Source organism: Vanessa cardui, chromosome 6, assembly GCF_905220365.1.
Source record: "Vanessa cardui chromosome 6, ilVanCard2.1, whole genome shotgun sequence".
Taxonomy (NCBI): Eukaryota; Metazoa; Arthropoda; class Insecta; order Lepidoptera; family Nymphalidae; genus Vanessa; species Vanessa cardui.
Window position 1 is genome coordinate 4,497,405 of NC_061128.1, and position 24,403 is coordinate 4,521,807.

At 31.3% G+C, this 24,403-nt stretch overlaps 1 protein-coding gene across 3 annotated transcripts in view; it reads right to left on the reverse strand.

Annotated features, from left to right (window-relative positions):
- The window catches only part of LOC124530373 (GATA-binding factor C-like), an 84,623-nt gene extending 60,926 nt beyond the window's left edge, over nucleotides 1–23,697 (reverse strand). For 2 of the 3 annotated variants that reach the window (XM_047104525.1, XM_047104523.1), the window contains exons 1-3: nucleotides 23,388–23,697; nucleotides 18,792–18,886; nucleotides 15,830–16,269 (exon numbers count right to left, since the gene is read on the reverse strand). In XM_047104525.1, the coding sequence (XP_046960481.1) occupies nucleotides 15,830–16,085 (256 nt within the window). In that variant the 5' untranslated portion in view covers nucleotides 16,086–16,269; nucleotides 18,792–18,886; nucleotides 23,388–23,697. The remainder of the gene's footprint in view (nucleotides 1–15,829; nucleotides 16,270–18,791; nucleotides 18,887–23,387) is intronic. The other variant, XM_047104524.1, reaches the window with a different exon arrangement.
- Nucleotides 23,698–24,403: the final 706 nt, after the last annotated feature.

The window sequence follows — 24,403 nt, forward strand, 5'->3', positions numbered from 1 at the left end:
ATGATAATCGAATCGTATCGACTATTAGTAGACTATCGAAAGATTGATACTGTGGTAAAATATCATGTCACTCCTAATTTGTGGTGCATTTTGGCACTGTTACTTTTTACTTGTTATATTAAAAAGATAGTTTCAGTAACAATTTCTTCTCAGTGCAACAGCGGTGGCGAGCATTTCTTTGCATACAGGACATGTAATTTTAAGTGCACGCGCCCTGCATACGCAATGCGCCGTTGCCCGTTGGTACCCGGGGTGGGTACATTGTATTTTTATTTTCTTACGAACCCATCACTTCTCATTAAGTGGCGTTTGGAGAATAACTTAACATCGGTAATGTCCGGACACGAATTTTATTGTTATTGCATTTTAATAAATTTCATTGTTCGAAGACTTGTCAATGGTACTCTTTCATTTCCGACTAAGGAAGGAAGTAGCATCTTGTGGTTCTGTTTATTGGGAAGATTCGGACATTCCTTGAATCAAAACATACTGCAACTCAAACAACTCAAACAACAAACAATCTTATCTTAATTTATTGCACAAGAAATCAGCAACACGAATTCGTAACGTACCTACTCTTTACTCTATAAACAATACCGGGATTCCGAACAATTCAAAATATTATCATAGAGAAACATTACTATTGCATTATGTTCGTTGTACAAATGAATAACTATAGAAAGTAACTAAACTCAATACCAATGAGCAATCGAGCAATGAAATATTTCATTTTCGGATCAAAGTTCGGCGGTTTAACTTTGGACAGAGTTCATAGATCCGTAAAAGTATCTCATAGCGACCGCGACCACAGCATCGGATATGTCACGGTACACTTGTGATTCACTTGATCAAACACACCGACGCTTTGCGATGCCGGCGGCGTACGCGCAGCCTAGAAAATTTCCACTACACTTGACTCGACAGTTAACTACGGAATGGACTAGTTAATTGTTAATATTAATTCGATCCCCTGCAAATACGGTTCACGTTAAATTTATTATTTATATTCGCAGCGACAGCGAAGTATATTTTATACGCTTTTTGCTCTGAGTATTACTCACTAGACGTGCGTACTCATATAGACAATTATACAGTAGGCAGTAATAAACATCTTTATTCATATATGTTACAAGGATAAAAAGGATAAATATTAAAATTTCAATGTATTCGCATTTAATATTTGAGATGTATTCTATGAAAACATTATTAAGTTTAATATAAAATACGACTATAAAGGACTTTGTTTATTATCATCGTAAGCGGTAAATAATTCAGCGGCACTTAGCGGCCTAACTCATAGCACATTTGAATTATGACAATAGACATCTGACGTACAGCAGCTATGGCCGAGACACGACATGAGCAGAATATGAGTTGCCGTAATCATTTCAATAATTAATAACCGCGCGCTCACGATGTCTACCATTAAACGTGATCTAAGCTCTCGGCTTTTCAACGTGGAATCAGGTAAATTGTTTTACGATAGGATTTATAGGGTTATACGAATAGCGAAATTACGTAGCTGGCTAACGTCGGGGTCTCTCTGACCCCACAATCTTGACAATGGCCGGGTGAGAGACCGAGTGTTCCAATAATAATGCCTATAATGACGGCGCCGGCCGGCAGCCATGGCGACTTACATAACCGCGTGACTTGCGCATTACGGTATCGGGAGAAAAATACAAGTACGCACAGGGACGGAATTACAACTATTCCATATAATACTATTCATTAATACACCACACAGATACAAAACACATTATAATGTATTTGTTAAATTATGTTTCACTGGAATTGCTATTTTATAATCATTACAAACGGAGCAGGCGACTGCTACATATTTATTGGTATGAACGTAGGTAGTTAGTGAAAGGACCGTGTGACTTTTGATGGACTTTCGAAACAAACATACTTGATGTTTGTTTACTCAATTACGTTGATATCTTCATGCTCATTTCATATATTTACATGAAGATATTGTAAAAGATTTACTGACTAATATAAGGAAAATGATCAAAGGCTGATTTACATTAAATAAGATATAGTATAATTTGCCGTGAAAATAAACGGTATTTTTAATGGTTTTTATTGTTATTAAGTTCGCCCCTGTGCATACGGTGTCTTACCCGCTCGCTGATCGTCAACAACCTATAACTTAATCCGGTATCGACTTGAGCAGGTTTACCGAGCTCCAAACTATTAACCGACCTCAAATAATCAATATTTGATTTGAATATAGCTTATATTTTAATATAATTACATCGTATATCAATACAAAACTGTTTTATAGCGATTAAGGATATGTAATTTGGTTTCAAGAAATAGAAATACTATATTAAGCACAACGATTAATTTTATAGTAAGGTTAGACCGACTATTTTTAGTAAATGCATATTGATAAATTTAAATTATTAGATAACAAGATGTGACGTCATAACAAGTGTCGTACATTAGATTTTAATTCATAAAAAAATATGAAATAAAATTTATAAATATTTCGTCAAAGCTAAGTAGACTTTTACGTCCTTGCGAATAAATTAAAAACTTCTAGTAATTGAGACGTTAACTATTAACAAGATTATTACTCAAAAGTAAGTCGTCCCGGCTTACGCGGCAACAAATTTAAATCTTTAATTATAAAATCGGTACTGTTAATAAAGATATATCATGACATCGATAATCGAGTTAAATACACTTATAAAAATTAATAATTAATAGCTCGATATGATATATTAAATACTGTTAAAATGTAATGTGGCAAGAGAATTCGCTAATGTATCTATATCAGCGATCATAGCTAATAAATCAGTCTTACGACTTACTCGCGGACATAAAGCGGACATTATAATCAATGTTGCCATTCGCTGACAGGTTGTAGCAATCGTCACCTGTGACGTGGTGCCAACACTAGCATTACCTGTACAGTCAGCAACACAACTATTATAACATAACCAAGATTACACAACGAAAGGGCATCATATCTATATTATATCAAGTTTATTACTTTTGAAATGAATATAACAAGTTCTATTGAAATTAGAAACCAGAAACGCTTATCTATTATTTTATCATAGATGACTTTATAGAAAATTTACTTTGATTTTTAGCGACTTATACGATAACAGCAGGTACATTATCACAATAATTAAAACTACATAAACACTTATAACAACTAGTGATTTTTAAAATCTTAATAAAAAATCTCTTCCGACACATAAAAAAATAACGTTTGAAAACTATTCTATAAGATTGATTTTTAAAAATAAGTCTATCAAAATTATAATTGAACTACTTTAATTGATAGGTGACATCACAGCTTTATCATTGTGGAGGTTTTTTTTTTATAATTTATTATATGAATACTTATTAAGTACTTAAAAAACTAAAAGTATGTTAGTAGACAATGTTGCATAACACTTAAAAAATAGACAATGTCACGACGTATGTCAGCTAAATATAACGCGTCAAATACTGATTTTGTTACCACAGGTAAGCAAACAATATAATTTTTGCCGAAAACAAACTTAAAGTTAGCGGCACAGATAACTAAGAGTTAGGGAATGCACCCGCAGCGCGATCAGCGCTTGATGATAGTTATTTAGCTTGCACGCGCCGCTCGACCACAGATTATATATCCACTTAAATCGTCTATCCTTATAGTCTTAACAAATTCCACGTTCGACGGATGAATAAGGATTTGATACTATGTTAACGAAATAATAAAGTACTGTCCGATATTTTATTACTGTGTTACGTGATTTGTATGTTTAGTTGACAGACACATACCTACTCGGAGTAACATTAAAACGAAAACTTTGCCCTTCATTATTATTAACTTAAAGAGTATAAAAGAATACTAATAAAATACAATGTGCTTGTGTATGACTCATATTAATTAGGTACTTATATGAACTTTTGGTAATAAATGAAAGATATGAATGTATAATTTGACGCAAATGGATTATTGATAAACAAAGGCACTTTGATTCATTACGATATACCTCGTATTTTTCATTAGCTCGTAGCAGCATAATATAATCGAAATGTTTATAGCAAATTTCGATAACGATTACAAAGATAGATGCGGCGTGATATCGCGTCTCGAGCGCAACAAAGACAAATGCTGGAAACTTTACACAAAGGTATGAATGGATAGGTCCATTCTTTGCGAACGGCCTGTAATGAGTCTATGTAGGGTGCCCGCTGGTAGCCAGCACAAAGCAACGTCGTATAAATCATGGCTCGCCAGGAAATCATTCATCCTTAGTAATGTGCTGCGAAAATAGCCTTCCAGGCGGAACGACTCGTGCGACGCTAACGCCCTCTGCCCTAAATGTTTTAACCTAGAAAATATGGCATAATGAAAACATAAATCTCATTTAAGCGATTTCAGCAAGGTGTTGAGCGTATAGCACTCGCTGAATATTCCAAATTCCTTTCGTTTCGTTGCAAAAGTGAGGTGTGTTTGATTTATTAAATTTTGTCGCCCATTATAATATATGTCTTGACACGGAGCCAAGGTTTCAAATTTCTCGTTAAAGTTAAAGTTCACATTATAATAAGCTACATTGAAATGTTGGACTACAATTATTAATTTACATATTAAGCGCTCGACACTTTCAAGTCGGTATTTTTCATGACGAAAATATGTAGTTTTAAAATGACTTTATTTTGTATTTGAGGTCTCTCTAGAGTGGAGTAACATTTTTTAAATAGCTGCTGCTTAAATCTGATGTTACCCAGGGGATGTTAGTAACCGCAAAGCGACATATGACAAATCGTGACATAACCACCGACTCATCCACACCGCTCTACTTGCAAATATACAAATACGGTCACCAAAACAAAGAAGCAAACGAAAGTCGACCTTACGACGATATAACAGAAGTTTCTAGTGTGTTATTTTAACGTATACTTATGTTAGAGTCCTTTTTTGTCTGAACGCACACGAATTCTTGTGGCCGGGTCGCATGACTTCGCTACCTTCATCCATCAAGCTCTCCGCGCATCACCTTCATCGTAGCAATCGACCGGAAACAGGGACCCAAGACTCCAAATTGGACCGAGGTCCTCAAATAAATCCCAATGTAAACAAAACTATCAATCTTACAGTATATAATTCGACAAAAAACGTCTCGAATCCGGTTACATAAGCATAAGTAGGTAAATAAAATAAAAAGTCACTTAAGATATCATTCATACAGTCATAAACACTGCATGTTCGACATTTTCAAATTAGTAAAAAATGTAATGCGATGTAATTTTTTAAAATACCACAATCAGATGGTGAGCCAGTGGAATTCCTGCCACATGGGATTTAAGTAGAACAACCGCCTGACATTGAGTTCGACTTGGTTTTGATAATAAGCATCAATATTTGGATGCAATCAATCAAACCTAATCACGCGAAAAACATAAAAGCAAAATGAATACATTAAACTAGTGAGCGACGGCTGCTCACCGAAGCGAACCGAATCGTTTTTATAAGAATCTAATAATGAGCGATTATATGAAAAAAGAACTCGCCAGGGAACCGTGTACCCGCCGTATTAAACATTATTTTCATGACGTCAGCAACTTCATTAATTAACTTTTAATAAGATGACTCAAGGTGTACCTACGTAAACAGTGTGTTTTGAATTAAATTCTTAATGCGATGCTTATTATTTTGTTCAAACAATCCATAACAATAATTACTTAAATCGATTAATTTAAAATTAAAGGGCTTGTAACTCAGTCTACACGTGGCCGAAGTTATTTTTTTATCATCAGAAGCATTTCATTCAAACGTATAAAAACTGGCAAGTTTAACTTCGCAAATTTGTAAATCTCGTCGTTGTCAAAGACGTTTCACTTCAACAATTTTTTTTATAAACTTATAGCGTGAGTTATAAATTTTAAAATCGTATCAAAACCTGAGACTCCGCGGGAATCGAACCTTCTTGTATTTCACACTTAAGGCGCGCTGCCTGCCGCAGCGTAACCGATTTGATGCCAAACAGTCATAAACGACATTCGCCACATTTCCGAGTTTAATATTTATTAAATGTATATAACTAAACATAGTTTAATATGAACCAATAAACTGATAAGTACTTACGTTATTTGATAAAATCAGACCTTCGTGAGTTACATATACAAGTATACATAGAATTATGTATAACTAAGTTTACAACAAAATGACTGAGCAATAAATTCTTTCAAGCGTGTTACGAGGATAATATTAAAGTCGAGTAAAAACTTTCTTAATTAGGTCAACTCGTCCCTTGTTTAGAAGCTATATCGATCGATGGGGCAGTCTTGCAACCACCAACGCAAACTACAACATTGTCTTGAAACAGACATTTCATTCAAAAAGCTAGTTATGCAACACGATTACAAATGTGAAATTATATATTAAGAACGGATATATTACGTTACTTATTTGATTCATGTAAATTAATTATAGAATATTTTTAGAGTATTTTTTTGCTGTTACAAAATTATAGATACGACTTACCTACTTACCGTATAACATACTATTTTTAACTTTAAAATATTTTAAAGTATTACATCATCGTAACTTATAAATAAACGAAAAAACTGTTAATTATGTAACAGCACCTACATTACATTTATAATTTAATATAGAAAGTTTATAAGATTATTTTTTTAAGTTTTAGCGTCTGTTTGTGTGTACAATTACTTTGTAGGCAATAAAATTAAACGCTCCACTGTTTGTTTGCGGTCGCTGGATCGATTTTTCTAATTGTAACAGGCGTCGTCGGTTCAGCAGAAAGTAGTTTCTCATTCACGTCACTAAAAAACGGCATGCAAGCTTCTACTATTAAAATAAATATAGTGTTGACATGAACTATGTATTTTATATATCTTATTATAAAATATGTAGCCATAATATTTTATAAATGTGTTTGTATACACGTGTGTGTCTTTGTGTGATTTGAATTTAATAATAACATTTAAAGTCCAGAGGTACCAAGTCGATTTTAAATTATTCAAAATATATATATTAAACTAGTAGTCGACTGGGGCTTCGCTGGCGTTTTAGGGTGTTGGTTGTCTTGTGTTAGTCAAAAAAGCCTATGTCCTTTCTTGGAGCTCAAGTTTGCTTCATACCAAATTTCATCAAATTCCAATCATCAGTATGATCATGAAAGACAGACAGAACAACAGAGTCACTTTCACATTTATAATATTACTATAGAAATATAGTTATACGAAGTCATAACCAATGAATAATTTTATTGAGCTATATTTTTAAAGAACGCGACACGATATTTCACATTATTATAAATCGCAGATAAATTAAACATTAAAAAGAGAACAAATAAAAGCTACCCAGTACCTTAGCGACTACAAACGAGCACCGTCTTCGACCTGTATGACTTAGCATTTACATATAGTTTGCCTCAATATTTAAAATGTTCAAAGCGACCGCTTGTTAAATGTATTGTGACGGCTAATAAACGCCAGCTCTAATGAATAACGGTTCCCCAGTTAATTAATCGTGAAGCTTCTGCTGGCGACTTTCGATTTTTTCATACTTGTGAATGTTAATCATTAGTCTAAGGAATTCAATTCCTGAGTTTTTGCATGTCTTAGATAATTGAATGTGGCTGCAAAAAGGTGATGCACCGTGTAATAAATTTCAATTTTAATAGTAAACGCCTTTTTTTCATTCCACTTGTCTATTTATTTTCTTAATCAAGCTGTGAACTACATACTGTGTTATTAGGAATGTTATTTAAAATATTAATTTACACTGCTTTCAAGTGGATATAACTGCAAATAATACGTACACAGTGTCCGTATGTAGGTATCATTTTCATTTCTTTTTGTTTATTAGACATATTTTCGAAGGGCAAGAGTTATTCATTTTAATATCAGTGATATATAAAATTAAACAATTCTAAACATATTTTGGGATAGTTTCGATAAAAAGTCGCATAGACTATTCATTAACATAGTCGTTCAGGCTTCTTCTTGTTATAAAAAAAGGAATTTATAGAATTTTCGTGCCGCCATTCCACACGGTCAAGATCTAACCAGATTTTTTTAAAATTTTATTGATATATTTTTGTTTAATAGTAAATTTTAAAACAGTCTTTGTTCCTATATGAAAATGCTATATAACTCTTCAGGCAATTATTATTAAAGGCGAGCATCGATGTTAAAACAAGAATCTGGTGCATATTGGTTGTAATTAGTAACAAAACGGTCTCGTCTGGAAAGTTTACGGCAATATTCCATTTCCGTGAGCGCTTTGGGCTCATCCCATACTACACTTGGATACACACACTGCGAACGTTACTCAGATACGAGTAGCTACTGTTGAACTTTCGGCTGCCGGTTTCTACGCGAATAACAGGCTTTTCTGAATATTACTTTGTTCATTTCACGATAAACATTAAACATGCTCAAATATTATTAATGTACCAGAAATAAAACAGATATACTTATTAGTACTTTAAAAATATGCTTAGACGACCTCCGTGGTCGAGTGGTGTGTACACCGGTTTTCATGGGTACGCCACTCTGAGGTCCCGGGTTCGATTCCCGGCCGAGTCGACGTAGATCACCATTAGTTTTCTATGTTGTCTTGGGTCTGGGTGTTTGTGGTACCGTCGTTACTTCTGATTTCCATAACACAAGTGCTTCAGCTACTTACATTGGGATCAGAGTAATGTATGTGATGTTGTCTTATATTTATTTATTTATATTTAGATATAAAAATACATGTATGTCCTGAAGATGTATTTCTTTCTGTGTTTGTAACTACTGGAAGTATCCAGTACAGGCACAGAAACATACATATATAGAGAGAAAAGATAGTATTAATATAAACGTATGCACATATGACTAAAGTCATAAGGATACGTTACAGTACAGTACAGCTTTATACATGTTCTTATATTACAAACTCAGAAAGTCTACTCTTAAATGTTTTAGTGTTACATAGCCCATATTGAGGAAGGTTATAGGTGTGCGTCATTTATTCATGGAACAGCAACGATAGACATTTTAATCATGTTTTTATATTCATATACTCTGAGCATGAAACGGGCATATAATTTAGCCTATACTCATAAATGCCTTAAAGTAAGCTACGTTAGATTCAATTTAGCACAGATTAAATTGTATTATAGATAATAAATACAAAGTTATACGTTTTTATTTCAAGTTCTTATTTTAAATTAGTTTCGACTGTCAGTAAAAACTTGTGGGTGTAAGATTAATCAACTCTCCTTTACCAGAGTAAGTACATATTACTTTTCGTTATTTGTTTATGAAATGAAATCAATTTTACGGTAAAGATATTTATTCAATCTAATCGATTAGATTTAAATCGCTATTTTGACAAATTTTACACGACTGATAAAATTTTAAGTAATTTTTATTGTATCAGTATAGTTTTGAAATATCATTAGATAGTTTAGTAATATTATGCCGAATTATACTTTTATTAGGTGTACCTACTTCATTAGGTACGTAAATTTTATTTTAATTGAAATATTATTTTGAAATGACCTTCATATTCATAAACTCAACAAATACAGTAGGTATACTGTATTTGTATTATCTATAATAATAAAATATTTATGTCTCATTTTATTCTCTATAACATATTATGTTAAGTAATCTCCTTCGTTGAAGAAGGCTCAAAATAAAAATGCATGTCACCTTATTATAGTTAAAAAAATCGAATATTATTGTTGTTTGATTTTGATGTATAACGTAATAATATAATAAAAAACTTAAAAAGTCTATAATTATTTAACAATTAAGATAAAATTATTTAACGACAGACTGAAATTACTCCAAATAAGGCAATATAAAAGAAAAACATTACTTGTTTACCTAATAAATAAAAATATCTCCCGGTTATGTGGAATAAAGAAGCATTAAGTAAACAGTATTTATGTACACACAACGTTTTCTGTTTGTTAATGTCAAGTCGTGTCGTTAAAACAAATTAATTGTAAAATTTTTAATTTATCTCATTAATTTGATAAACAAAAAGATATTTTATGAAGTGTAAGCGGTTATTACTTCTATGACACGCCAGGTGCTCACTAAAGCCCGCAAGACATCAGGAAAGTGTCATCAGGCCAACATTAAGGGCGTGTTTTATCCAAATAAAACATTAAAATGTTTAACATTGCGTATCCCTGCTGGAATAAAAGTAATTTACTTAGCATTTTCGCAACCACAATTGCCGCCTGCTAATGTGTGTTGAGAATGGGGGAAATAATTAATGCTTCATGGCATCATTATTTTGTGCCATATAACGCATGTGTGCGTGCTGGGAGGAGATGTCGCTGCGCAGACGCAGGCCCCGCCCCCCGCAACTAATTGCGCCAATCTGCGGGACGCGTCTCACGCACACACGCATTTTTACGAACTCACACAACCGGCATACACCACACATTCACGATTGACAAGTAAAACGTATAGCTTATTAGGCAAATGCACGCACAGATTTTTTGCGGCGTTCATTCATTGTTGAATTACAAAAGAAATGAATGTAACTACCACGTAATGAATAGTTATACACTATCATTATATATTTATAATATACGCTTGGATGTAAGCTTGCAAACATTTCGCATTACATATCTGCCTACTTGCAAGACTAAATAAATGAAAAGAAAAAGGGATCATGAAAACAGTCAAAGTAATAGGTTCGTGAAGTCGTATGACGGGTAGTGTCTATAGGAGACGGACGGACAGCGGCCGAGCATATTTGAGCAAAACGAATGTTTAGTCAATTTAATTGGTATAGTGATGAGGCCGGCACTTTCATATTCATTTACTTCACCAGACGGGTAATTGAAAAAAAAATCTAGTCTGTTAAGGGATTGGTTATAAAAAGACAATGATGTCCAACCAGTTGGCAGGTGGACGGCTGGCAGGACAATGTATTGATCCTCTCATAACTCATAACATAGAATGTCGTTTGACATAACGTATTAATGAATTTATGTCGGATCATACTTTATATCATCTCTTACATGACGCAGGTATTTGTGTCACGCAGATAATTTGTATAAAAAACGTAAACATTCATAACCATACTACTTAAACAGTGGTCCAAATGACAGCTGTTTAATTGGCCGACGTTTTTTGGTAGTTAAGCGTAAATGGAAATGGAAACATACTTTTTTTATACGATTCTGAAAATCGCTTGCCGTTTTTGATAAATTTAATTAGCATGAGTAACTCGGAACATGTTACTATGAGCATTATGTCTTCACTCACGACTTTTTGTGGCCACGTTAATGTCAATTTAAATAATTGCTCCCGCTCTTTATAGTCATAGGTACCCACCATACCTACACGTACTGATGCTCGCATCAACCATAGTGACGTGCATACTATAGATATATAGGCGCATAAGCTTTTCTGACTCCGTGTTTCTCGTCTAACGTGTAATTGGTTTCTTTTTTTTAGATGATGAAATTGTAAACTTTGATTATTAAAAGTAAGTTGAGTACCAACGCTTTGATTGGACTTCCTTACGATCTTGGATATCGTGTTATCATGAAACCTGAGCATCAGTACGCCTTCCACATCTATTTCACCATAAATTTAGATATTGATATTTATTTGATAAAAGTTTTTGTAATTACTATCACTAAAAATACATAAATCCTTGTGTACCTACCATTCAAAGGTTGATACTTTTATAAATAATATACTCTAAATTCTACACTTATTTAATTTAATTTTAAATATGGCAAAAACAATATGGCAAGCTTACCGTACAGCATTTTTTCTAGATGAGTCGTACGTTAAAAAACTTGTTTTTTATGGAGTATATGCCGTCTTAATAAGAAGTAAATATAAGTTTTTTAAACATCAATAATAAATTGTCTCAATGATGTATACACATCAAACCACCTGTCATCTTACATCTTGGTTTCTCGTTTTTGCATGGGTATAGAAAACAATAACTTTACAGCTGTAAGTATCAAGGCAGGTCTATCTAATACAAGTCTTTACATACCTACGTTAGGAATAAAGTATTAAATATATAGCATTAATATTCTTAATAAGGACCTTTACATTTTTAAAAGCTAAGAGAGACCCAAAAACAATTAAAAAAAATAATACTCATAGAAAAGTCATACCTACATATATGTATAAAAACTACTTTACAGGCTTTCCAAATATAAGCCAGGTAATTATGTAATTAAAAAAACACCAATGTATAGATATGATTCACCTATAGGTATATAATTGTATCAAAATTATAAAGTCAATGATAAAACCCTTTACAATATAGAAAACTATCTACAATTATATAAAGAAAAAAAAACCTTATTTAATAAAATAAATAAGCTGTCGAAACATGAAAATAACAACAAAATAACTAGATACAGTTGTCTCATTCACTTTCATAGTGTTTAATTTATCTCATGTAAATGCTGGACGAAAGACTTTTTTCTCGTTATACAAAGGTAACATTTATTCTTGTGGTAGTTCTACAAATTAATTTTATTACCAATAAAATAAACATTACAATGTTATTACAAAAATTTTGATAGTTAACTGATAGTTAACTACTCTGCTATACATATCAGAAATTATAAAGAGACCGTTTAAAAAATATTCATTTTTAAAGTATCTATAAGTACGTAGTTAGATATCTACGTAACATTTATTTAAAGTTTAAACAGTTAAATGAATCAAAATATATATATCTACGAAGGTTTGCCTTCAAGAAAATGGACCTTCAATGAATAAACATACGTTTTACACTCAAACGTCGGTCTGTGTGTAGAAATAATATGGGAAGAGTATACGTTAAATACCAAATAGCTCAGGTAAGATATAAAAAATATAATTTTGACTATTATAACACTTATTATTTTCGTTTTGATTTTAATGTGCTATGTAAAAATGCCTAATTAGTCATAACACTTAAACGTACTATTATAGACTGTCTAATTCATTCTAGGCATTTCCGTAGATACCTAGGTACTATTTCTTTTGTGCTGTACAATGCTGTAGATACAAATATATAAAAAAATATTTGAAATGGTTATATTATGATTACCTGTTTCTAAGTAGGGAGGTATGGTTACTTAAAGAATGAAAAAAATACTTTGTAGTACATAAAAAAAATATTCTTAACTACGATCTCTAAGTATGAAGTATTTGTAATTGTACCTACTTATGCTTGTTTGTAAGAAAAACTTCACATTCCTTTTTAATCGGATCACGATCCAGCTGTTGTTATTTGTATAATTCAAATTAAAAAAAAATTAAGATACCTATTTTTTACATAATAAACATTAAAATACCATTTCTAGTAAGAGGCAATTTTAATAGGTTTTGGCTAGCTTTATCGAATTTTCCTACAAAAACCTACTCTTGAACGAGAAAGTTTTCAAGTATTTCAGTTATCTTCGATCACATCACGAAAACATCTAGAAGATAACAAGAAGTCATTTATTGTTCTGTTTCTAAAATATTTTCACGGGAATTTTAATTATTCTTCATGAATTAAATTCAACTTCACACCAACAAAACTAATAATACTCTCAGAGTCAAATTACAAACATACACTGGCCTCTGCCTTCTTAATTTCATTCCTGTTGATCATAATAATCAAATTACTAATATAATAAGACTCGGATTTTCAACGGTATTTTACATTTTTATAGAGACGATTCCTGTTAGTGTTTCACAAGACATTAGGTGCTTATTTATTAATTAAAAATTTCGGAGAAGAAAAAGCCACTAGCCATGAATCTAAAACGGTGTGAAATAAATAATTTTATCCGTACCATCAATCGCGTCGCCAAACCATAAATTATTGGATGAGCGTCAAATCGGCTGCCCTGTATCGCGTTACAGCGAACCCATTACAAAAACTGTTTGTAGCTAGCAACTTATTCCAATGGCTTAAAAATATATATAGTTTATATTTAAGTAAATACTTTTTTATGTGCCGGGGATTTTAATATCTCTATAAATAAAAGTTACGTTGATACAATAAAATGCTGAAAGATTGTCATTTAAAACCTTTTTATTATTTTTCACACGTTTAGTGCCTCTAGTTTTGATCTTATATTCTTGGGTAAAGAGGACTGATGTATAAATTTTGAGATAAAATCATTTTTACTTAGCTTTATTTTCAAACTCTTTGATTTATTTCCAAACCATCTCAGTAATTATAACTATTGCATTGAAAATAAAAAATAAGCCCTATTTGTTATAGCTTGTAAAATATTAAGAAATCTTACAAATTATATCGAGGCTTTATCGAACACGCACCTTCGTCCTTATCTGAAGAGATATACATCGTACATTTATATTTGTATGTTTAAATACTGCCGGTAAAGTGACAAAAATAAGTTTATGATATGAATCTACAATTTATATTAAATGTTTGTTAAAGATTAATAAAAGTATGAATAAAATCTTGTTTGTGGGAATAAAGAACGTTGGAAGAAACCCGACATTGTAAGATGATGTAAAAAATAAGGCATTAAAGTTTATTAAATAAATAAAGTTAATACAATTATGCGACGGGCAAGTGAGGGCGAGCGAGGGCGAACCGCGGAGCCGCTCGTAAAATGTTAAGTGAAAACGATCCGGGTTGTCATCGTAGCAAGTTTATATACACCTCAGCCAACTTAAAAATATGTTTTATTACTTTTTTACCGGCCAGAAAAAGACAGAACAAAGAGCGTATAAATAAAACAAATACCTTCGGAAGCGCTAAGTGAAATTCAATAGAGTTTTCAAATGTTAAAGCATTTTTTTCGAATTTTCAGTGGCGTAAATGAACGGCCAATAAAAAAAAGAGGAATATCGATGTTTCACGTAATTTTATAGTACCTAATCGAGTCAACCGTTGCCGTTGTCGACAAATGAATTCACCAAATTTAGATATAATCAAAGCGACAAGGAGCCGCATCGTGACTGCGGACAAAACACGATAAGAGAGTGAGTTTACAAACGGGCTAAAAATTGAGTCGAGCGAGGGCTCACATAAACTACGGCACATTACTGCGCCGGGTGAGCGCGACAAAATCGATTCCCAGTTCCGATTCCGAGAAGTGACACAGTTTCTTAAATGTCACATCACTACCGACGCACCGCTTAATAAATTAAAGAGTATCAGCCGCATGCCAATCTAGCCTTTACGGACCCTCTAGGTGAGATTGTATGGGCGTTCGGACGAGTAGTTAAATTATAAAGAAGAGCCACCTGTCTCCACGAAAAACTTTATAGCGGCCATAAAATTTAAACCTCAAAAGACAAAAACAAAAAGTATGGAATCATTTTTTTTTCTTTTACGGTCGGAGCCCATTTTAGATCGTGTTTACCTAAGCTGTCACCTTACAGAATGGCGATTTTGACTGGCCGGACCCGTTGAATTAATTGTCGAGTTTTTGGAGAGATATCGTCTGATGAGCGATAAGGTTCGACAGACGGCTGCCTACCGTTCTCTGTCGCAATACGGTTTAAATGCTGGCAGTTTTTATGTGGAATATAATGTATTTAATTGTTTCTTCAAATCTGCTAAATTTTTCACTGGCTAATCTAAACGAGCGTAATTTATTACTTACCTGCTTAATAAAGATAATAGAAGTTTAAAAATACAATCCCGTTTAATAATATTTAAATAAATAATGGAAACTTACACGGTGTATTCAAGAAATGAATACGGCTGAAGTGGCACCTACTACCATAATCATAACTTTATATGAATCGTTTAAATTTTGTGTGTGAATTACAAATTAAATATAAATTGGTAAATAAAATAAAATATATGTTGCGAAATATTGATTTTATAATAAAAAACATAACTTACCATGCGAGCCGACTGCTGTAGAGTAAGGGGCGTGCATTTGCTGGTGGTAGTAGCGGGCGCGGCTATGGTGACCGCCCTCCAGCGGCGAGTGGAAGAAGCCGTCTCCATTCGTCTCGGAGCTGACATCGCCGGCGGCAGGGCTGCCGTTCACGCGGCTGTCGTACCACCGCTGCTGAAGCGCGCCCCCTGCGCCCGCGCCCGCGCCGCCGCCCTCACCGCTCATGTCCATGACCGCCGCTCCGACCTCACAAACCATGCATCGCTTTTATATACACGCACTTTAAGTCCGCACCCCTATCCGCATTTCAAAAGTCAATCGCCCGATGTACGCTCGCGCTGGCCTATTTACTGAGAGGCAACCCAGTGCAGTCTTGACATCATCGACCCCGAGAGCCACACGATCACGCGTCACTCGACTCGACGGCCACTCATACCCGTATCTGCAAAGACGAATATCGATTAGGAAAGAGCGGGTTATTTTCGGACCATCAAAGGAATAAATCACAAAAATAATAAGCTAGTATTATGTCAAAAATGTGACAATCAATTAAGATAAAAATGGTGCACTATCGAAAGACGTACGCGATATCGATACGCTCCCAATTTGATTAACTGATATACCGCAAACAACACTCGATACGCGGCGATAAGGTGTAACCGCGCATTAAGCGTTGTTAGCTAACCGAGCACTGATTTTTATTACTACTAAACCCACTGAAGATATCTGTACGTTGTATCTAGTTACCGCGGATATAATATACTATTTAACATATTCAGTTTTTTCATTTAATACGAAATGTTTTTTAACGTTTTGCGCAAAAGGCATTTATTTAATCTCACTATACAGAGTCTTACGTTCTCTTTATATCGACTTATTTTCAATGAAACAGAGTGACATGTGTGGAATACCTCCATTATATATTTATCTTGGGTTCTATGAAACAACTCACAGGAGGTGTCATGCGAAACGCCTCGCGAATAAATAACTACATATTTATTCAACCAACTGATAGCTGCACAAGAATTTGCTTGATTTGATGAATTGACTCTACATCGTATATAAAGCATACATTACAGAACATTCTTAATATAGAACAGGCCATCGATCTAAAATTTTAATCGATTTTAAGATCAAAATACGAAATAAATATAGAACTTAGTGAATGCATACAATTACGACGTGAAAACCACAATCAAATCGTATCCGCTTGATAATGCTAAAAACTCAAGCAACGATTAGGTACTAACACTTACGCCCATGTCTATTAATTTGTATTAAGATAAGATACGTCAGAAATTGAAAACGATAAAATCGATTAGATTTAATCGCATCCAATGTCCAAATTAATAATACACGATACTTGCCTTAACAATGTAAATCAAAGCTATTTTAAGTATTTAACAAATCCCTTATAACTGCACTTGTAAAACTTTTATAAATGTTACTTTTTAACTAAGGATTTTTAAAATATATTGGATTACTACAACCTATATAAATATAATATAATTTTTTTTGGGTTATTTTTAATATTAAGACGAGGTCAAGTGAACGTCCCCCAAATAGGGCTTTAAGCCTGGCGTTTAGCAGATAACATTCAAGTGGTCGTTGACGCACGAATCACACAGATAAAGTAAATGCAAATCTTAAGATCATGCGTTTACTTCATGCCATCATTTACCTCCAAATTTATTAAAATTAGACCTATACAAAATAAATACTTTTTTAATATGATTGATTATAATATTTTAACAAAAATCTGAAACATAAATTATACAGTGTCGTAATATAACACACTGCAATTCATATAGTGTTGAATAAATATTAAACAAAATAAATTTTATTTACCGTTTGTCTAACAAATAATAAAAGTAGGAGATATTAGACTAACAATTTTAATTGTGTTAACGATGGCCTAAATGAAAAATAATTTGATTAAAATCTGTAATAATTTTTAAAGACATATATACCCATTTAAAATGTAATGCATTGTAATTTACAAGTGTATATTATAACCATTAATAGTTACCATAAATAAACAAATGACGGTTAGAAAAATTAAGCCGCGTTTAACATCACATAAAACACTTTAAATATCCTAAATAATAGTGATTACATTTTTATAAAATTTTAATTATACTCGCTTATTTGTAAATAAGCTGATTAGTAAATAATTTATAGTATATAGTTTCATAGACAAGTGCAACAATAAAATCTAGTTATTTTTTTATTCCATAAACGAAAAAATTATTTATTACATGAAGTTTGCGTACAATATTCAAGTGCTTGTTGAACACTAATTAGCCAATTTATATATTATGTTGAGTGGATCTCAAGGATTGTTGATCAATAAAAATATTAATATTAAATATTCGCTACTTGTATTAATTTTTGATCGAGATAAGATTTAAGATTAGATCTTGCTGCTGATATTGATATTAATAAAAATAGAATCATTGCATTTTTTTAATAGTGCATAATTACATCTCAATCAAAGATCATTCCGCATACGACAAATGTAATTAATTATGACTTTATTATTAATATTGTAGTTCGAATAATTTACAAAGTTACTTCCTACTTAAATATAATTAAACAGTCATGGGGAAATATTGTTAGAATACTTGCCACCATTTTGAGCGGGCAAATAGGTTACATAAATTAGTATCAAATTTTGATCTATATAAATATAATTTATACACTTTTATGAATAAAATAATTGGCTCCTTTTTTATTTAATTAATTAATACGGATTAGATTTTTATATTTGGTAACACTTGAATAAAAATAATTGTAATTATTTAATTCCAAAAATACTTTATTTAAATTATACCAAAGAGATTCGTTTTAAACGCGGGAACAAAATAAATAAAAAAGTTAAATTTATAAAAAAAAAGCACATCGAACGTTTTTACAAGTAATAGTAAATCGATAATAATAAAAAAAAACATAACAAATTCTTACCAGAACGATAAGATGTGATCAGGAAAAAAGTTGGAATTTACTACTTAGGTATCTTCTATCTATCACAACCGCTGAAGGCGCTATCTGACGATCGACTGAAAAAATCATTTTGCAGATAAATAAATAGAAATCACATATTTATCGCAATTTGCGTCCATATTATATGATTTCCTCGTAATATCATTTGATAAGGAGATAAGTTCGCAAGGACTAGATTTTAATAATTCAAGGTAATACTATCAAATATTTTAATTAACAAGACGTTTTATTTTGTAATGTTAATAATTTCTGATAAAACTACAAAGTTATTTGATTCGATATTTCATTAGTTACATGAACATAAAACGATTCTTTAAATATATATATTTAATATAAGTATATGTTATCAAAAGCTTGACTTGCGTTAGAGACAATCAGACAACTTAATGCCGTCGGACTTTTATACAGGATATATAAATTAACATAGTGTCAATTTGTAAATAAACTTACACTATACTTACATATTCAAATTCTTATTATTTCACGTTTTACATGAAAAACAAATTGTTATAATTTTTTATTTCTTTAAATTTAATTATTTATTGTTCTATTTCTTTCTTCTTTTAGATACATATAAATTTATAGTCATGGTATATCAATGTACTGAGTTAAGTGAATATCTTACAAAAGATCATTTATGAAATAATATATAACAATAATAAAACAATATTTACTTCATACTATTCTTGATAAATTTGAGGTAAATATTTGATTAGTTTGATTAATGAATATTATTAGAGGTTTTCAAACAAGGGAGGATGTATCGTGGAGTCACGGACTTTTTATATTGGCATTCTTTGCATCATTAGAGATCTACTAAGCATTTCATTAAAAGATTACAACAAAGACAAAATCCTATAATCTTATTTAAAATAGGAGCATTAAATACCTTTATTGATTTATTTTAAATTATAAATTTAATATCTTTATTTTATTTAAGAATATAATTTTATTTTGGGTATGATAATCAATGTCATTTCTATCAGCAAATTTGTATTGAGGGCAAAATCTAATTTGCTTATATTATTTATAAAATATAATCTTAATTTTTAATAATGTATGATAATAAGTCTAGCTATTTTTATACTTAGTACAGTACTTCACAGTTTCCGTAAAAAACCTAACAGTCATTACTTTAAGTGTAAAATCCATATGTTTTACATCAAATTAATTTTTCAATACTCTATAATATAACTAAATAAGATTTATATTTAATATAAAATGCATCACATTATTTACTACAGAACAGACAATCATACTAACATAACTAGTCAAAACATGAAACATAGATAATGATTTACTAAAAAATATATAATGTCCTTAGCATTATTAAATTAACTTTTTGTACCACACATAATGGTTGCTTTGAGTACTTACAACTTGATTGACGAATGATAAATTAATGACTACCTACTTGTTTAAAATATCTATCTATGACTATAATAAAGCTCTATTATTTCACTTGCGTTACTTAAGTGTTTTTATACCAAAGCATATTTCTTGTTGATATCAATAAAGTATATCAAATTTAAATTTGGAATAAACTAAAGTATGTTTCTTGAAACAGATGCAACATAAAGCTAAGTCTAAAACATTAAAGCTAAAAGTTGATACATCCATTAAAACACCAATAAACAATATAGTCATAACACCAATCAGAAAGCCATTACCAAACGAGTTACAATATTAATATAAACATGTTGACTTACACCCGTTGGGTTATCACTGCACCTTATTAAGATTAGGCTAACTTCCAATTAAGATAATTGATTTCTCTCCGACCGCCGGTAAGGCCAAAAAAAAATATGTCCGACACAATCCCCGGCCCTTTATCGAGATGTGACGTGAAACAACCTTTACAAAACAGGTAAAATATATAATTTTTATTTTTTTTATTAAAAAAAATTGCAATGACTGATTACATGTAGCGTCATTGTTTTGACATTAAATGTCAAAGATCTATTAAAAAAGAGGAGGAGTTTGATTAATGGCAGATACTTATAAAACTTTCAACTCTTTAATAATAATAGTATTTTAATCCCAACATGTCGAAACAAAGAAGATTATAATAAAGCTCTCTAAAACTCTACTTCGTTTATGAGATAATAATTTCGATCTGAATTTGACTACTTATTGATAAACTGGTTCTGTATAGACAATATTCTTCATAAATAAAAGTACGTATGTAAAGTACTTATATTTAAAAAAAAACACATTTAATTATATCAATATGCTATTTATAATGGGATTAGTAAAGCAAATGAAGTCTACGTGAAAGTATTTTTCGACCGATGTACTATAAAGTATTGTTACTTTCTTTCTTAATATAATTTTTCTTACAAAAATCTTCAACTATTTATAAAAAGTTTTGCGTTAGAATCAAATATAGACTTCAAAATATTAGAATGATAAATATGATAGCCAACGGACCCCTAATAATGCTTAAGCCGTCTCCAAGTTAATCTCGACCGAGAATAGAATCCGAGTCCATTTTACTTTATTTCCTCGACGTTAACCTGATAGGGTTTGATCGATGCATTTTAAAATAAATATCAGATTGAATAATTTATTGGACTTGATACATTTTTTCTATATAACATAAAACAGTTTGAACCATTTGATCGACTCTTATCTGACCGTTTAAATATTCATTAGCGGATAATAATAATTTGTAACACAATATAAATATAACAGAACAATTTATTTAAATTTTGCGGCATTTTACATAGAATATTCACTCATTGTAACTAATAATTAAATATTTATCAAAAGCTTTATATGGTGTTTTATTTATACAAATCTGTGTCGATAATTGCAAATAAGCGATATACTTTATTGTAAGCATTTAAATGTTAATTAACGAGCAATAAAGTCATCGCAATAAAAGGACGCTTATCTTATATATATTAGCTTTATTTCGATAGATTTCGCCCGCCGAAGACGGGCTCGAGTCAAAACGTTTTAATAATTTAATGAATTAATTAATTTATCGAATTTATTTGCATAAATTTTCTATAATACTTATACACGTATGTTATGGTAGACTATACGTAATTAAGTTGATATACAATCGAATCGAATTCCATTCGTATATATATTATTAGAATGATATCGTCATTGTCTGACAAAATTTAAATTTTCTAAGGGTTTTATTACTCAAGTACTATTTATTATAAAAAATAGTAAAACAACAGGATGCTCCTACATGTATCTCCGGCGGAAACTTGTATATACGTAACACACACATATAAAGCTTATCGAAGCCTAATCGATGGCAGCCTTTGCGCATCTCGGCCCGCATTCAAATTTCGAACGCGAACTGTCATGGCGGCCAATCGTAACGTCCGAAAACTGAACGTTGATACGAAAACAGTGATGGGACATTGACATTGATTTGTTGTTACTTCTGTATTTGTTTAAGACGGATCTACTTCTGAATACTTAAGAGCAATGCTTCGAAATTCAAAAGTAATTGACTGACAAAATAAGAAGTTCAATGTAATAACTTGATAATTATTTTAAAATAATGTTGTTTTGTTTTATTTAAAAGATTATTTTTAGTATCACAGATTTTTAGAATTATTCTTAAAAAAACAACATCAGATTCAATTAAACTTGTATGCATAGCTGCATATATTAAGTAAATAAGTAAGTATCTTGCCAAGAATATATTTTTATAATTAGGTAGTAAATTTAGTCACTCTTGGACTCTACCTAGCGTTGTAAAAAAGTGAATAAATTTTCATCTATCAATTTTAGTTCTTAATTTATATATATTATTAAGTTTGAAAATAAATTTTATGAATTATGAATGTGTATCAAATTTGAAAAATCTTATTTGATATAAGTACAGCTACTTACTTTAAGTAATATTACAATTAAAATTACAATATAATGAATAGAGTTTCAATAAACAAGAACGACAATAAATATATTTTTTTAATATAGATACTAGAAACATGATTATCAATCTGTTATTAGAATGAATATTTTCTGCCTAAAATTTTTTTTATAAATTTTACCAAAGATACGGCTGTACCCAAAATTTTTAGTTTTTATTATTAGTATTTTTAAAGCATATTAAATAGGCATTACACATATTTATTTAATAACAAGTTTGTTGTTTAATATTATGAAACCGTGATCTTATCAGAAAATGTATGTCCCGACGGCATAAATATTCCAGATGACTTTTTGGATCTTATTTTCTTCTGAACAATTCTTTATGACATAGATACATATATAAATATTTTTGTAACTATTATACTTTATTAGTATTTTATTTCATAATACTTAGATAAAATTAAATCTTCGTATTATTTATTCATAGTTAAAAACAATTCGGTCGTTGTTTATATTTTTCGCTCGTTATCTTAAATATTAGTAGAGTTATCAGCCGCGCTTTTACACAATCATTTCAATTGATATTTACGGTATTGGTCTAAATCATATGCAGTAAGGTCAATGTAGACTCACGAAGTAATGTACATATAACGTATTAACCAAAGAATGAATCCATAAATCTAATAATATTTATAACATAACACTATTAAATACCTTAATTGTCCTCGTAAGATGCGTATCACTCAAATATCGTTCACTATCACTAATCACTTTTATCGTTGCGATATAAAAACACACTGAAATCATACGCTCCATTCCGTCGAGTCCATTTTCAATAAGAATATTATCTAGCACAGCTCACAACTTGTGTAAAATAATTATTGCTTTAGCTATATACGATTAAGTAAGGAGATATAAAGATGTTTTGAATATAGTTCAGTAAGTGCGCAGGCGCGTGAAGCCAGACCGCGGCACGTGAAGCGGCGTCGTTGGGACGCGACCCGACACTAAACCAGTCGTGTGACTTTTTGTTGTGAACGCGTCGGCCGCCCTCGGCTCCACTCGGTAACAACCGCCGCTGCGATACACATCCAACCTCATTGGTGGAAACCTCCACGGGCGGTTTGAGGGCGTGACTTGCAATGGGAGTGTTCTCTTTTTAAATTTTCTTTTTCTCTTTTTGGGCGTGCAGTGGTGTGCGTCAGTCGCGCTCGCGCCGCGATTGATAGATGACGTATTATAGAGGACTTTGTTTTGTTTAATATGAATGGTCATGTTTATTCATTTGAAAAAAATATTTACTGATTAATTAATATATTCACTCATCATTACAATTTCGAGTCTTTATACCTACATATTATAAAATTATATATATTATGACCTTGTGAAAACTTCATTGTATGAACTCTAACATTTCAATTGCAATTCAAAGAGCATAATAATACAAAAAAATTGAGACCAATTAAATTTTTAATATGTATATATTTTCATTAGTATCTACCCAAAATACTGGTATTACAATATCAGCTTCTTATTTATTTTTGAACAAAGCTAACATTATGTTACATGCTGTTATGCATTAAATAAATAACATTTAATAAGTTAGGATAAAAGTAGAGTAGGTAGAGTTATGATCACATTATATAATATTATTTTAAATAACAATAATTACCTATGCTATTGTACGTTACACGTATTGTAACTGCAACAATATATTAACCTATATCAAA